The 16,864-nt window shown below is 41.9% G+C and overlaps 1 protein-coding gene across 4 annotated transcripts in view; it reads right to left on the bottom strand.

The window, feature by feature from the left end:
- The window catches only part of NIBAN1 (niban apoptosis regulator 1), a 73,372-nt gene that overhangs the window by 25,823 nt on the left and 30,685 nt on the right, over window positions 1-16,864 (bottom strand). For all 4 annotated transcript variants that reach the window (XM_032226586.1, XM_032226588.1, XM_032226584.1 and 1 more), the window contains 4 exons: window positions 13,140-13,270; window positions 10,173-10,304; window positions 9,719-9,833; window positions 8,383-8,550 (listed from right to left, as the gene is read on the bottom strand). In XM_032226586.1, the coding sequence (XP_032082477.1) occupies window positions 8,383-8,550; window positions 9,719-9,833; window positions 10,173-10,286 (397 nt within the window). In that variant the 5' untranslated portion in view covers window positions 10,287-10,304; window positions 13,140-13,270. The remainder of the gene's footprint in view (window positions 1-8,382; window positions 8,551-9,718; window positions 9,834-10,172; window positions 10,305-13,139; window positions 13,271-16,864) is intronic.

The following is a 16,864-nucleotide window of genomic DNA, read 5'->3' as shown; positions in this document are numbered from 1 at the left end:
GTTTTTTTTAAAAAATCAACATTTTACTCTTGCAGAGGGAAGTTTGAAAAAAAAAATAGTAGGAGAAACCATGGAGTATTTGGCAAAGGATGCAAACTCCAGTTATTTAGAGTCTCATATATTTACAAAAGATTATTGTAGTTGAGGATCCAGATGCATTATAGGAAGCCTTTGCTGCAATCATTTCTCCTGCAATCATTACTTTTTTTAAGTGTGGTGTTGTGAGGTTTAATTTTGAATAGCAGCTTTGTGGTTCAGCATTTGGCTACAGTTTGTTAACCTGGAAGGTTGATTAAAAGCAGATTTTTGGAGAGCTTGACTTTTCTCCTTTACATAAGCTTCACTGAGTATCATCTATTGTTAAGAAGAAATGACTTGCTTAAGAATGCGAAGAACCAGGACTCAGAGGTTTCCTTAGCCACATCATGTGATAGAAAAGCTGCTAACCACAAACAGAAATTAGATGAGGTCATTTCCAAACAGGATACAGGCCTGTATTCATATGCTGTATTTATAGCCACTGAAAAACTGCATACTTCATCTGCAGAGTTACACATTATTGAATACAAATGGTTTTGATATTTGTATGAACACTTCCGAATAATTTTCAATAAGTGCTGCCTAATTTCTTTCCTGGAATTTTCCAAAACCTGGTGCTCAAAGCACAAGGACTAAAACGAGGTAATAAATATGAATGTATTTTAGGAATTAAATCTTTTAGCTCCACAATTTCAAGAGCCCAAGGATGATAACAACCAAACGTACGGCAGAAATCTCTCCAAGAATAAATCCCGAAGTGAATATTTCACTGTTTTCCTCTTCAGGTAAACATCTGAAGAATTTTAGTCAAGATGAAAGAGAAGGTTAGCAAAATTTATCAAGAGGGGAAAAAAACAATCCCATTAATAGCTTTTACCTCTGGTGGCTTGGTACAGTATCTTTAAAGCGATCTAGAAATTCTAATGTTAACCTAGCTAACAAATTATTTAATTTTAGATTTATATCCTGTCTGTCTTCAACCACTGAAGATGATAACACCGAACACCTTCAGTTTTCGCTCAAAACTGTCTGGAGTCAGTTGTTCTGAGAGAAAGCACCAGTCTACAGTCAGCCCATGATCTCTCACGGCTGAAATTCGACTTGGATTTTGGTCTCTCTAATCTTAATCCAACGGCACCATACTAATTCTCAAATCGATGCTCACAAAAAGTCAGTAGGTGGTGCAGTATGTGGTGTGCTCTACAGTTATGTGATGCTACTCATACAGGTATGTTTAGCACCACATACTATAGAATTTTGGAAGAATTACTTGAACCAAAAGTCAACTGAATTCATAAATAGAAATTCCACGCTAAAATAATGCATACCAGAAGTGGGTTCCTACCAGTTCGCACCTATTCGGTAGAACCGGTTCGTCAAATCTACCGAACCGGTTAGAAGAGGTTCCACTAGTAGACCCGGAAAGCAGGCCACACCTACAGAAGAGGTTCCAAAATTTTTTGAAACCCACCACTGGTCCTTGGATATGATTATTCTACACTATCATGCTCATATTTATAAAACTCAGTGCCTCTGTGAAAGGTAAGGATGACTACTGCGTTTGTGGTACAATCAGAACATGGCGTGTGTTGAAGTTATTTTAACGCAAACCAAAGATGCCTTTTAAAAAACAAGTTTACATCCTATTCTTATGCATGCCAGTGCTGTGTGTCAGGTAATTTAAGGTGGTTCTGACAAGTGTTGTCGGCATCTTCATATCCGGTCACATGGGTGGCAAGCCACTCCCATCCGGTCACATGGGCGGCAAGCCACTCCCACAAAGGAGGCCACACCCACAGAGTAGGTTCGAACAATTTTTGAAACCCACCACTCATGCATACTTACAGAACACATACAAAATCTACTTCTTTTGCATGTGCAATAAATGAACTTTTATGCCTCCAATATACAGGCAGCCCTCAATTTATGATCAAAATTGACTCCAAAATGTCTGTTGCTAAGAGAAAGTGAATTTTGCCTCATTTTACGATCTTTCTTGCCGCAGTGTTGAAGTGAATCACTGCAGTTGTTACCTTAGTAAGCCATTTATTAAGTGAATCTGGCTTCCCTATTGACTTAGCTGGTCAGAAGGTCACAAAAGGGGATCACGTGACCCCTCAGGATGCCGCAGCTATCATAAATATGGATCAAAAATCAAAAATGTCTGAATCTTGATCATATGACCATGGGGATGCAGCAACAGTCACTTTTTCCAATACCATTCATTGTAACTTTGAATGGTTACTAGACAAACTGTTGTAAATTGAGGAATGTTGTGGCCCGGCAGGAGCCGTTGGAGCTGCCGCCGGACTCCGACAGCGAGGGGTCTTATGAGTCTGTCCTGGAGGAGGTGGAGGACCCTGGACAGGGTGTCGACTCCGAGCAGGGCAAGGAGAGACTGGTTGGCCACCAGGTGGCGGCAGAGCATTGGATCAGAGGGAGTGTTCAGGAAAACACTTGTGAGTTGTTTCAGGATGCACCCCGTTGAAGGGTTACTCGACGGAAGGAACAACTGCATAACTGTAGGAGACGATTGTGCTTAGCTGATGCTGATTAAGATCCTCTCCTGATTATAAAAGAGACTGTTTGTGCCACGCCCTGTTTGCAGAAGTCAACGTTCACATTCACAAATTAACAGAAACCAACTTGGAGAAGTGGTTTGCTGTGAGAAGCCTGTTTGCAGTGCTGCGTCAGAGTGTAGGACTTTTTGCCAGAGTGATTATCTCTTTGTTTATTGTGGGCTTGCAGCCAACGAGAGCCTGGACTGATTAAAACATTCTTTCGTATGTCTGTTTTGGCTTTCGTTCCTGACGGAGAAGGGGGGAGGTCAGAACAGAGGACTACCTGCATTATTTTGCAGATAAGAAGTATGCATGAAGAATGATAGCCATGGGTGTTGGAAATTTCAATCGGCATTAGCTATTCTTCTTTATTATTAAATTTGTATGCCGCCCATCTAGCTGTCCATTATGTTCACTCTTGCACATAATATAAGGATTTATATCCCAACCCAGTGGTGGGATTCAGCCAGTTCACACCGATTCGGGAGAACCGATTGGTAACTTTCTAAGTAGTTCAGAGAACCGGTTTTTGGAAGAAATCTTTTGTTTTTTCCCCACTTTACAGGGCTAATCCTGTAAGGAAGGCAGGAAGGAAACATTCTGGTGTCGTTTCTAGCCTCATCTTTATTGACCTGCTTACAGAAACTGCCTCTCCGGTTAACCCTTATTACATTGTAACAGCTAAGGCGAAGCGCCCATCGACCTGAGTGACGTTGAGTTGGCCACACCCACCCAGTCACATGACCACCGAGCCCCACCTACCCAGATAGTCATTAGGGCAGAGAACCAGTTGTTAAATTATTTGAATCCCACCACTGTCCCAACCTGATCTATTGTGAACATGCTAGTACACATGATCTGTTTATTCTCACTTTGTTCCTGCATTCATGCAAGTGGATAAAATTAGACCAATATGGAGACATTATTTGGAGAGCCGACTTTAGAGATCTTAACTTTTTGCTTAGGTGTAACCTTAACCTGTTTAGGAACAAAAACTACACGCCAAATATAGATGCCACATTCAACCTTCATTTTCACATTGTACCATCGGACGTCCATTGATTCCAGATATGACCAATCCATGCCACGCTATACGCACCTCCCATTTTTCTGGCAATATAACATCACGTAATCTTGGCATTTACTAGATTCCGGTTACAATTTCAAAATATTTCAGCCAACAGGTTAATAAGAAGTCGTTCTGAGAGGAAATGTACTATTCTGCTATTGAGAAGGTCTTCTCCACCTTTCACTTTCAGAAACACTACAATATTTATATGCAACATGACTGGGCTATATAATGGGAGTGTTTTGAGCAGAAGCAAAGCTGACCTTCAGCCTAATTATTTCCCAGAGTCTTAACAAATTCTGAACGTGTTCTTGTCAAATCATATTAAATTTAACTTGCTCAGAATGATCAAGACTGGCATATAAAACTACAATGTCTCTGAAGGGAACGCAAGCTATAACAGGAGGGCTGGAGGTGTTAGTTGCAGCGTGTCTATACTTACTACTGATAACTGTTTAGGTTTTAAATAGACTTAAGATTTTATTGGTGCTAGTTTTTCTTTCCTGGGGTAGTATATCAGCCTTTCTAGGCTCACCAGACAGGAAACGCAACCAGATGAGCAAATTCTATTTTATTGTTGAGTTACATTAGCAGAATCTTGCAAATCTGAAATACAATTCTCTATCTCACCCACCCCAAGCTCCTTTACAAAACTAGGGAGCGTTTCTTCTCAATTTCTTGCCCCACCCACATTCCTGCTCAACTGACATCTCCGCTGGTTGCATCTCTTTGCCTTGTCTCCCAAGGTCCACCTCATACATAACCATCCTGAGGTAACTGATGCCAGAAAAGGAAATCAGTCAAGGCACGGCCATCTTGTTGCTAGATTCCATACTAATCTTCAGTTGAAAACATATTGCAATGAACTTCCTTCCTCAAAACAAGATCACATGATTAGGCGTGCTGAAATGCCACTTTGTGCAACAAATATATCATAAAAGGCAAAACAAAAGGGACCTAGAAGCATCTAGCCCAGAAAAGCTTTAATTCAATGTATCCAAATGTTTAATAAGTGAGAGAACTTTCTAGACTCTAGAGTTGGGTAGTTCCACCCAGTGGTGGGATTCAAATAATTTAACAACCGGTTCTCTGCCCTAATGACCATCTGGGTAGGCGGGGCTCAATGGTCATGTGACTGGGTGGGCTTGGCCAACTCAAGGTCACTCAGGTTGATGGGCGCTTCGCCTTAGCTGTGACAATGTAATAAGGGTTAACCGGAGAGGCAGTTTCTGTAAGCAGGTCAATAAAGATTAGGATAGAAACAACACCAGAATGTTTCCTTCCTGCCTTCCTTACAGGATTAGCCCTGGAAAGTGGAAAAAAACAAAAGGAGATTTCTTCCAACAATCAATTTTCTGAACTACCTAGAAAGTTACCAACCGGTTCTCCCGAATAGGTGCGAACCGGCTGAATCCCACCACCGGTTCCACCCTTCTGACAAAAAGCAGTAAGAGGAGGAAGAGAAGGGGGCAAACATTTTGGGAAAGAAATCCGAAACTGTTCATCAAAGATTGAAAACACGGCGGTCATTTTGCAAATATCCTATTGTCCTCCAAAGCGATGGTTTGAAATTCAATTTAAAACAGAAACTACCAAGTGGATTGCGTGTCTGGAACTAGTTCTGTCTTTTGAGCAAACTGAAGCATTGCTGAAGATCTAGAGTCACAGAAGATTCACAGTGTGCCAGGAAAAACTGAGCCCTTCTATTACTTTCCCAGGACAAAACAAAAGGTATTAAGACTCCACACAGATGATTCTATTACTGAGGTTTTGAGAAATCAATGAGGGGATTATAAGCCATGAAATGGAAAACTTTCCCTTTAAGAATGCTTTTACAGGAAATTGACTTCAGCTGACTGCTTTACCAAACATGTTCCCTGAAGCTTACAGATTCAATGGTTTGTAAAGTACCAGGTCATGCGTTCCTCCTGTGGGATTTGCCGCACCATATGTAGGCTTCTACTTAATCTTCCTTAACCTTTCAGTGCCAAATACACTGTATATTTCACAGTTCTGCTTACAGAACTATAGCTTGGAAGGAATGGGCCTCATTCATGAAGAGGGGAGATAAAAGTGGTAAAGGGAAATATTCTGGTTACCATTCCTGAATTCCAAGCCTCGGGGTTTTTAAAGCATGTTTTGGCTTGCCGTGGCCATTGACATCCTAACATTGACCCGTGGAGTGAGGGTTACTCCTTCCACCACCAGCTCCTTCCACCAATTCCACTAGAATTGTGATGATTTGAAAACCAGTCAATACTTGGTAGACATTTCAAAATACACATGAAATCATTTATTATTTATTTATTTGTTAATAAAATTTATAGGCCGCCCAATCCCGAAGGACTCCGGGCGGCTTACAAAGAAAAAAGAAAAAAGAATTAATAAAAAAATAAAATAAAGGAAAGACAATTTAAAAACATCACACATGCACTCAATCTGATCGGGGCTGGACCTCAACAGTGAGGTCAACAGCCCCAGGCCTGCCGGAATAGCCAGGTTTTAACAGCTTTTCGGAAGGTCATGAGAGTGGGTAAGGTCTGGATCTCTGGGGGTAGCTGATTCCAAAGGGTCGGAGCAGCCACAGAGAAGGCCCTCCTCCGGGGAGCCGCCAGCGGACATTGTCTGGCTGACGGCATCTGAAGGAGGCCCACCCTGTGGGATCTCACCGGCCTCTGGGAGGTATGTGGCAGTAGGCGGTCTCCCAGGTACCCTGGTACTAAGCCATGTAGGGCTTTAAAGGTAATGACCAGCACCTTGAATTGCGTCCGGAGACCAATAGGAAACCAGTGCAGCTCGCGGAGGATAGGTGTAACGTGGGTGTATCTTGGTACACCCAATATCACTCGCGCGGCTGCATTCTGGACTAGTTGCAGTCTCCGAACGCTTTTCAGGGGCATCTACTGAATATGAAATCATCTCAACACTGAAACTTGAGTCTGTTACACTTTTGCCATACGTTGATGACAAAACACACTTTGAATGAGATCATCCCAGTTTTATGTTCTAGTCTAGGTCACCCAGTTGGTTTTAAAAAGGGCTCAGAAAGGACAGTGTTTAGCTATTTGTCACCACTTTTTCCCCATTTGTCTGCAAAACCGAAGAGGCTTCCGCAAGCCGAAAAGAAAGAAGTTGAAACAGTTAAATACATATTTTCCCTTTTCTTGGAGAAGTGTAAGTTTTAGCCATTTCAACTTTCTCCCTTTTTTTCCCTACACTGGCAAAATGGGAGAAATTTAATCAAATTGCTTAATGCACACCGAAGTTTATTCTGCAAATCCTTCTGATTGAAAAAAAGATGGGAAAAACTTTCTTAAGAGCAGAGTCATCAGGGAACAAATCAATCCAGTGTTTGTTTTTTTTTGAGAGAGAGATATGGCTAATTTCTCTGCATGAGAAAACAGGAGTTCGCATATTCTCTATGTCAATAAGTACAGCAGGCTTTTTTCGGGGAATCTTAACACAACTGTTATACAAATTTGAAATGCATATGAAAATTGTTAAAGGACAATAGTTGGATGTTTTTTCTCCTTTCTGCTCTTTTGTGATATGCAGTATATCTGTATGTAATTTAGGAAATTAAAAGCATATTTCTGAATAAGAGTATTCTACATTTCAACAGTATGTTCAGATGTAGCCACAACATTTGGAGTTCTTATCAGAATGACAAACCATTGTGATGTCACAGTGCAAACTCTACTGCTTCTCCAATATCACCTCTTTCTGGCAAATCTTATGCTCTGAAGAGCCAAAAAGTAAGAAATGAGGAAATATTTTCTCTAATGTTAAAGAAATTAGTGTAATTCACTTTGTCAGGTTGGATTTTTGAAGCTGCAAACTACACTCCCATAGCAACTCTATACAACTCTCTTTCCTGTATGGCTAGACAATAGCAATAGCAATAGAAGTTAGACTTATATACCGCTTCGTAGGGCTTTCAGCCCTCTCTAAGCGGTTTACAGAGTCAGCATATCACCCTCACAGTCTGGGTCCTCATTTTACCCACCTCGGAAGGATGGAAGGCTGAGTCAACCTTGAGCCGGTGAGATTAGAACCGCTGAACTGCAGATAACAATAGCAATAGCAATAGCAGTTAGACTTATATACCGCTTCATGGGGCTTTCAGCCCTCTCTAAGCGGTTTACAGAGTCAGCATATCGCCCCCACAGTCTGGGTCCTCATTTCACCCACCTCGGAAGGATGGAAGGCTGAGTCAACCTTGAGCCGGTGAGATTTGAACCGCCGAACTGCAGATAGCAGTCAGCTGAAGTGGCCTGCAGTACTGCACCCTAACCACTGCGCCACCTCGGCTCTTAGTATGGAATCTAGGCAAAATGACAGGACAAGGAAATAAATTATAGGATTCCCAACCCAACTTTTGCCTTCTTCGTGTCTGACTGAATTACCAGCCAAGTTCTCCCCACAATATATAGGATGATTTTGCTACTGTCAACACAGTAGGTTTCCCCCATCCAGTACCCACTAAGCCGATGGTTAAAGAGATAAGAGTGTATATAACATGAAATCATTTCTCTAATTTAGAAGTTGTTGGGTCAACTCTAAGCAAGTCATTACTTACCAGGGTAATGCAAGAGAAAGATAGATTTTAATTTTGCTACATGGATTGGTTAGCAACCAATGGTCAAACTGATTATTTTTTTCCTGAAAGGCAGAACAATAACAAAGTTATCAGATGATGTCTGCTGGACTCACCATGGTTTAAATGCCTAATGCAATCATTCAACGTAGCGCTGAATTTCTTCTGGGCTTCTGAATCCGGAAAACAGTAATAACTATGTCTAAGGAAAGGCTGCCACAGGTAGACTGGAAATTCCTTTGGAGGGACAACAAAGGCCTGGGTATTCTCCTTTTCACTGGAACCTTAAAAATATGCATACATTTAATGTTTTTAGTCATTCCATCATGTTTGCGTATAATTATAGACAAATTCCCAGTAGACAGGTGATCTTCCCTTAACATTTGTGCCACCAATGATTAGTTTTCATTGTAACTCTTATATGCTATAGATACCAACCAGGTTGTAGCATCAGCCTATCTGAGCATTCAGTGAACAGATTCCTTAGTCTGGACTCACAATTACCCAGGTTCAGAATGTATAAGGTATGTACATCAGATGAGCAGTTATATAAATTTAATACATGCATGCATGCATACATACATACCAGAGGTGGGTTCCTACCAGTTCGCACCGGTTCGGTAGAACCGGTTCGTCAAATCTACCGAACCGGTTAGAAGAGGCTCCACCAGTGGACCCGGAAAGCAGGCCACACCTACAGAAGAGGTTCCAAAATTTGTTTGAAACCCACCACTGGTCCTTGGATATGATTATTCTACACTATCATGCTCGTATTTATAAAACTCAGTGCCTCTGTGAAAGGTAAGGATGACTACTGCGTTTGTGGTGCAATCAGAACATTGCGTGTGTTGAAGTTGTTTCAACGCAAACCAAAGATGCCTTTTAAAAAACAAGTTTACATCCTATTCTTATGCATGCCAGTGCAGTGTGAGAGGTAATTTAAGGTGGTTCTGACAAGTGTCGTCGGCATCTTCATATCCGGTCACATGGGCAGCAAGCCACTCCCATCCAGTCACATGGGCGGCAAGCCACTCCCACAAAGGAGGCCACACCCACAGAGTAGGTTCGAACAATTTTTGAAACCCACCACTGATACATACATCCCTAATCTAAGTAATTTGTCTCTGGTATCAGGATTGTGCCTCTGTGCCTGTTTTCTTGAATATTAATGTTTACTTGATTTTGATTATGACTCTATATCTTACTTTCTTTGCTTCTATTTGGCTTCCATTGTCGCTCTAAGTTTTGACTTTGATACGACTCAAACTATATTTCAGCACAATCACAGGATAACAATTTATAGTGTAAGGTAGGCAAGTTTATTAAGTGTATGCTTTTAAATTATGTGTGTAACTCTTTATAAAGACAATGCAACACTTGAAAGAGAACGTCAATTAATACACAAAGTAGTATAAAATATAAAGAGGACTGGGCTGGTCTATACCCCCTTACCATTAGGTTCTGGAAAATGCTTATCAGATAGCGTGTTATATTCTTCCCCCGTAATTAGCACTTTGCCTCCGACTGGGAGAATGCAAGATTTCGAACTTACTCCTTTCTGAAATGCCTAGAATTAAGAAAAATTAATAAAGATTAATTTAGCAATAGCAGTTAGACTTATACACCGCTTCATAGGGCTTTCAGCCCTCTCTAAGAGGTTTACAGAGTCAGCATATTGCTCCCAACAACAATCCGGGTCCTCATTTTACCCACCTTGGAAGGATGGAAGGCTGAGTCAACCTTGAGCCGGTGAGATTTGAACAGCCGAACTGCAGAACTGCAGTCAGCTGAGGTAGCCTGCAGTGCTGCATTTAACCACTGCGCCACCTCGGCTCTATAGAACCCAACAGATCAGCAGTGCTAAATATCATGATTGCCCAGCACTTTAATGAAATCAACAGTTTACCTCTTTGCTTTCAAAGCTTTCCACAGCGTAATTATTTTTAATGACGATGTATCTCTCTTTCCATTTCTTCAGGTCTTCGGCAAAATGTGACACCTCTCCTTCATAAAGGACCATGCTGGATGATCCAGGTGGCTATAAAAAAAAGACACCGAGAAACAGAATGAGTTTCTTGCAAGCATTATGTTCCTTTTCTTTTTTCCTTTTTCTTTTAGTACATAAAAGTTTATTGGGTTTATTAATAATCTGGGCTAAAATTAAGGTAAAGAAAATCAATTAGTGGTTAATACCGCCTTATACAAAAAGTAGCCCTTTGAGTACCTGAGTTATAAAAATCCAGTAAAAGTGTTAAAGAATATAATAATATACAATTGTAATTATATTTGTTCGAAAGACAAAAACCATTTGTGATGCTAACCATTTTTTCATGTTCCCAAAAACTTGAGAATTTTTTTTTAAATTATTATTCTAGGCTGAATATTCAAATGTAGCTTAGGTACAGATACTTCGTTATTCCTGTATCAGACACAGACTGGAAAACATAATTCAACCTCATGGAAATACACTGTTAAATAATTTAACCTTACTTAAAAAGGTACAATTCAAATTAGTAAATTACAGCTGTTCAGGAATTGAGTTTTAGCAGGATGGATTTTATAAGTGATCATAAAAGCCAAAATTCTTAAAATGTAGCACCACAAATAAAGACTAAGTTATAGTATAGAATGAAGGTCTAATTACAGCAAACAATACATGAAGATGAATAGAATATATTTAAAAATATTCAACAATTCTTTAAAGTCAGTTAATGAAAACTAATGTACAGTAGGGTTAGGTATTTGGCACACACATTCACATTTTCACAGGTTTTCAAAATACCAGGATTTTTTCTCCTTCCTATTTAATTATAATTACAGCTTCATAGAAATAATACCGAAATCAGCCCAGATCTAAAACATTCTAGGTAAAAAAGTGTGTTCAATGTTCCTTTTCTTTTGTAAAATAAGGAAAAGGATCTAGCACCTTGTAAAGAAGGGTGTAGAACTTCAAAGCGCTGATATGAACATATGAGATTTTTCATGCTACTACAAGAAGATTATAGTATATTATGTCTGAGGTCTGTATCCTCAAATCCTTTTAAATGAACCCTGAATATTCTGCTTTCAATATTAAATTGAGAGGAAAAGGATTTAGAAACAAAGCCAATTTACAGTATTTATTTATTTACCGGTAGCTAGTTAGTTAATTCATTAAATTTATTAGCCATGCAACTCCAATGAACTCTTGGACTGATTCACAATGAAGCCTATTTTTAAATGTTTTCGTTTTCTCTACCCTACCCATACTGATACTTTTTGCTCAGGAATCTAGGCATTTTCATCTATTCTTGGGATGCATGTGTTTCTATTTGTGTGTGGAATAGAATAAATGTGGTATTTTAGGCTATTGTAAAATAGCTGCAACTCAAAGAAGATACATTAAACCATGGTTTACGCCAGTGGTAGTCAACCTGGTCCCTACCGCCCAATAGTGGGCATTCCAGCTTTCATGGTGGGCGGTAGGGGTTTGCTGTAACTCTGCTTTGTAAATTTTATAAAGTAAAGTTACTTCCCTACTTTATAAATCACCTTTACTGTGGAACTGGTGGGTGGTCAGAAAATTTTACTACTAACAAAGATACAAAAGTGGGTGGTAGGCAAGGGTGGGTTTCAACCGGTTCGCGGCGGTCCCCGCAAACCGGTTGGTTGGCGAACCCGGAAGTAAGTAACTTCCGGGAACGGCGAACAGCCCGCCCGCCCGCCCGCACTCCTTACCCGGTTTTGACGAGTTCTGCGCTTCCACGCATGCGCAGGATGCATACAGCGCCTGCGCGATCCTCCAGGAGCAGCTGGAGCATCGCACAGACACTAGTACGCATGCGTGCACTGTGCGCGTGCACGAGGACGCCGCCAGCCCCATTCCAACCGAACCGGTTGGAACGGGGTGAGAAACCCACCCCTGGCGGTAGGTATAAAAAGGTTTACTACCCCTGGTTTAAGCAATACTGGTTGATTAAATAAACCAAAACTAGATAAATTGGCATCCTGACTAAGACTTAAATTATCATTCACACATCGAAATCATTTTTGCATAATGTACAAAAGTGAAACTAAATGAAATCACATTCTGGAAGCCAACTGGAACCTTCAAAAACAGTTTGACAGATTGTGATATAACAACAACTACAAAGAGTCTGAATTATGAAGGATAGAAAGCAGTGGTGGGTTGTAGGCGGTACGCCCTGGTACGGGCGGACCGGAGCCTGCCCAGAGCACCGGATACCGTTCCGGTACGGTGTTCCAGAGGGCCCACCCAGGCTCAGGGCCTGAGCTCCTTACCTGTCTTTTAAAGCTTCTGCAGTTCCGCGCATACAGCACCTGCGCAACGCTCCGCGGAGCAGCTGGAGCGCCGCAGAGGCTCGTGGAGGTGCTAAGGCGCATGTGTGCGCTGTGGGTGTCCATGTGGACGCCGCCAGGCCCATTCCAACCGTACTGGTTGGAACAGGATCTGGAATGCACCACTGATAGAAAGGAACTAGTGCAGCTGAATAATTGGAACATGCACAACAAATATACGGCCAATGGTAATAGCATCTGCAGATTATATCGGGAGACTGAGCAAAGAGATGAAGCCAAAGAAAGGATCAGATAAAGGACAGCTTAGCCTGCAGCAGGAATAGTTCAGAAGGCTTTCCTGAGTTTCATAGGCTGTAAAGAGGGACAGGGAAAGAAATAGTTTCTATATTTTGTATTTTGAGACGTGTGAGATTTTGTTTATATAACTTTACAATAGAGTAAAATTAGCTCATCTGGCTGTGTTTCCTGTTTAGTCCACCTTGCGAGACTGACACCAGCCGCCTAAAACATAGGGTAGAAACATCAAAAGGTAGTAGTAATAATAATAAAAAATAAAAATAAAAATACTTGTTACCTTTATTTTTAAGAATTGAGACTGCAGATCTCTGTTTTGTTCCAGCTCATTCTGGATGTACTTGCAAAAGGATACAGCATATTGGCGCTTATAGTGTGGGCTGAAGTTTTTGATCACCGCTTCAGTCTTTCCTGAAAAGGCATGTTAAATACATCACATTTAGGCTCCGTTTTGCTTAGACTTCACAAGGGCAGGAGTCCCATCCCCAAACTATTTTAGAAAACTTTTTCTTCAAAAGGACAATAGAACTACATACAGTGGTGCCTCGGTACATGGCCTAGGACCTGGATATCTGGGAGACCGCCAGATACCTCCCAACGGCCGATAAGAACTCACAGGCTGGGCCTTTTCCGGGTGCTGTCAACCGGACAATGCCTTCTCTGTAGCTGCTCCAACCCTGTGGAACGACCTACCCGTAGAGATCCGGACCCTCCCCACTCTCTCGGCCTTCCGAAAAGCCACTAAAACCTGGCTATTCTGGCAGGCCTGGGGCTGTTGACTCAGGAATGAGGTCCAGTCCCACCCAGATTGAGTGTATGGTGCGTTCTTTTAAAATTGTTTCTTTTTAAATTGTTCTTTATTTTTAACTCCTATATTAACTTTTTCTGTAAGCCGCCCGGAGTCCTACGGGATTGGGCGGCATATAAATCTATTAAAAGTTAAAGTTAAAGGTACTCATCATTAATGGGTTCTCGGAGGTGCAATGAATACCAAAAATGATGGGTATTCAACAATTTAAGGAACAAGGTAACAAGTCACAAGGCAGCTGTCACTGACAAGTTTTAACTTGTGTGTTGAGTATCAAACTATGATTACTGGGAGGAAATTTTTTTTACTCAAAATGTGTTCAGTACCAAATTAAATAAGATTCAAAGCAGCTGAATAGCAAAGTACCACTTTACATGTGTCTGTATTGAGAAGCAATATAAGATTCCGTGACCCGTCAAAACCGCGCTCGACTAAACCGCGCTCGACTAAACCGCGTCGCTGACGTCATCAACAGGGAACAGCCAGCGTGGAGAAAGAAGGGCGCTTTAAATAGTGCTTTGAAAGCAAGCCGATTCAACTTAAGGTAAGGGTTAGCTTTAGGGTTAGGTTTAGGGTTAGGGTTAGGTTAAGGGTTAGGGTTAGGGTTAGGTTAAGGGTTAGGATTAGGTTTAGGGTTAGGTTTAGGGTTAGGTTAAGGGTTTAGGTTTAGGATTAGGTTTACGGGGGTTAGGTTTAGGTTTAGGGGTTAATTTTAGGTTTAGGGTTTACAGCGTGCTTCTGTCTCCGCCCTGTTGTCGCCTTTTTGATGACGTCAGCGACGCGGTTTCGTCGGGCGCGGTTCAGTCAAGCGCGGTTTTGTCGGTGAACCTAAGATTCTATTATGAATGCTAATATTGCCTGACCAAATAGCCTTTTGTTTTATCTGACTTAATCCTGATTCTGGCCTTAAAAACATAATGACAGGATATTTCATCACTTAAAAGAAATCTCCCTGTTCTTCCACCAGTGTATCTGATGAGTTGCAGAGGCAGATAACAGTCCTCAAGCAAAAACGTTTAGTTATCTGATTCCAGGCAACACACAGAGTTACAAATCAATTTCCCTCCTGCTTCTAAAAAGAGAAGTACTATAGCTATCAAAAATCTGTGTGGTATAGAACTTAATTTGGGACTCAAACAGGGGAAACCCTTGTGACAGAAGCCCCATGAGGAACTTTGACCAATCATGTTCTCTCTCGGTCCAGCCTTGCTCGCATTATTGATTTATTTCAAGCATGCATATGATTGCCCCAACAATGCAACGCTGAACAGCATGCAGTGAATTGGTCAACAAAATACCCCCAGAACAAAATATCACCAATCACAAATAAATATAACAAGTAATTAACAATCAGAGATTCAAATTTATCATACCCTTCAGTGTACGAACTCTATTCACCTTGACCCAAAAAGAAACAGCTAATTTTTCATTGTTTTTCTGAAGGTTTTGCGCCATATGTTTAATCGGAGCTTACAGTAGTACGAAATCAGATGTAGGATAGGAATATCATATATGTAACTCTATACAGAAGTGGTATTCAGCCAGTTCTGACAGGTTCTGGAGAACTGGTAGCAGAAATTTTGAGTAGTTCGAAGAACCGGCTGTTAGGAATACAATTCTAACGGTTGGATTGGCAATATATAAATCATGCAACAATGCTATACCTGTTTCTTTAAATCATACTGTAAAGTGTGATTGGTTGCTGTTTTCCTCAATCGGCCATAAGAGGGAGCCAGAATGACTGTTAGTTCTCTCTCTGTTTGTTAGATGCTGGGCTGATCTGATCTGAGTGTTTTGGAAGCTGGCTGTTAGAAAGTGCCGTGAGCTATTGTAAGTTTTGCAACTGTTAGCAAGCTTTGTGTACCGGACTGATTATATGTTACTGGACTATGTTATTTGGTTTATCCCTTAACTGAAAGACGTTGATGACTGACTGTCTTATCCATGTATGACTTGGACTGTTTGATGGACTCTGATACCTCTATTTCCACGAAAGTAAAAAGCCTATTTAAACTGCAGTGTCTCTGTATGCTGGCTTGTGTGTTCTCCAACACAACTCTCACAACGCTTCGCTGAACGTACTCGCTCTCCCAACGGGGAGCTTACTTAACACTGGCAAATAGGCTGGCCCCGCCCCCTCTGCCGATTTACTTTTGTTGCCTGAACAGGAGAACGGAGCTGGAAAACAGGTTAGTGGGGTAGGGAGGGAATGGGGATTTTGCAGTAACCTTCCCCAGGAGTGGGGGGGGGGGAATGGGGATTTTGCAGTATCCTTTGTTAGATCGGCGAGAAGCAGCAGGCGAGAGGCGCGAGTGAGTTTCAGCACTTTTTATTTCAAGAGTAAGTGACTGCGCTCTGCTGGCTGGGCCGCCGGAGCTCCGGCAGACCAGCTGGCCAATGACAGTTGTTCAAACTTCCCGGGGTTTGGGCAACCAATCCCCAGTGAGCATGTGAAAACATGTAAATTTAACAAATGTACGTCCGTGCGTAACATCCTTCCCCTGCCACACCCACAAAGCCATGCTCACAAAGCCACACCACGCCCACAAAGCTGGTAGTGAAAAATTTTGAATCCTATCACTGACTCTATATATCTCTCTCTATAAAAAATGTGTCGTCTGGTTGAGACATGAAGTTTGTCCAATGAGTGGAGCAGGGGTGGGTTTCTCGCCCCGTTCCAACCGGTTCGGTTGGAACGAGGCCGGTGGCGTCCTCGCGCATGTGCGTGCTGCGCGCGTGCACGCACATGCCGCGCGCATGCGTACTAGCATCTGTGCGATGCTCCAGCTGCTCCTGGAGGATCGCGCAGGCGCTGTATGCGTCCTGCGCATGCGTGGAAGCGCAGAATTCGGCAAAACCGGGTAAGGAGCGGGTGCGGGCGCACGCGGGCGCGCGGGTGCGGGCGCACGCGGGCGCGGGCCTTCGCCGTTCCCGGAAGTTACTTACTTCCGGGTTCGGCGACCAACCGGATCGCGGGGACCGCCACGAACCGGTTGAAACCCACCCCTGGAGTGGAGGCATTGATATGATTGACCTTCCCTGTGGCAGTTGAATTTCCTATTACTCATATTTGATTTCCTACGACTATAATCTCTCAGATTTTTAAACAATAAACACCAAAGAAAACATTGCGAGAACTCTCCGTGTCTTAAAAATAGGTGCATTTCTATGCATGGACTAACTGTACTTGAGCTGCA

The sequence above is a fragment of the Thamnophis elegans genome, chromosome 11 (genome assembly GCF_009769535.1).
Source record: "Thamnophis elegans isolate rThaEle1 chromosome 11, rThaEle1.pri, whole genome shotgun sequence".
Classification (NCBI taxonomy): Eukaryota; Metazoa; Chordata; class Lepidosauria; order Squamata; family Colubridae; genus Thamnophis; species Thamnophis elegans.
Note: the sequence above shows the minus strand (reverse complement) of the source record. Positions and strands in the feature narration are given on the sequence as shown.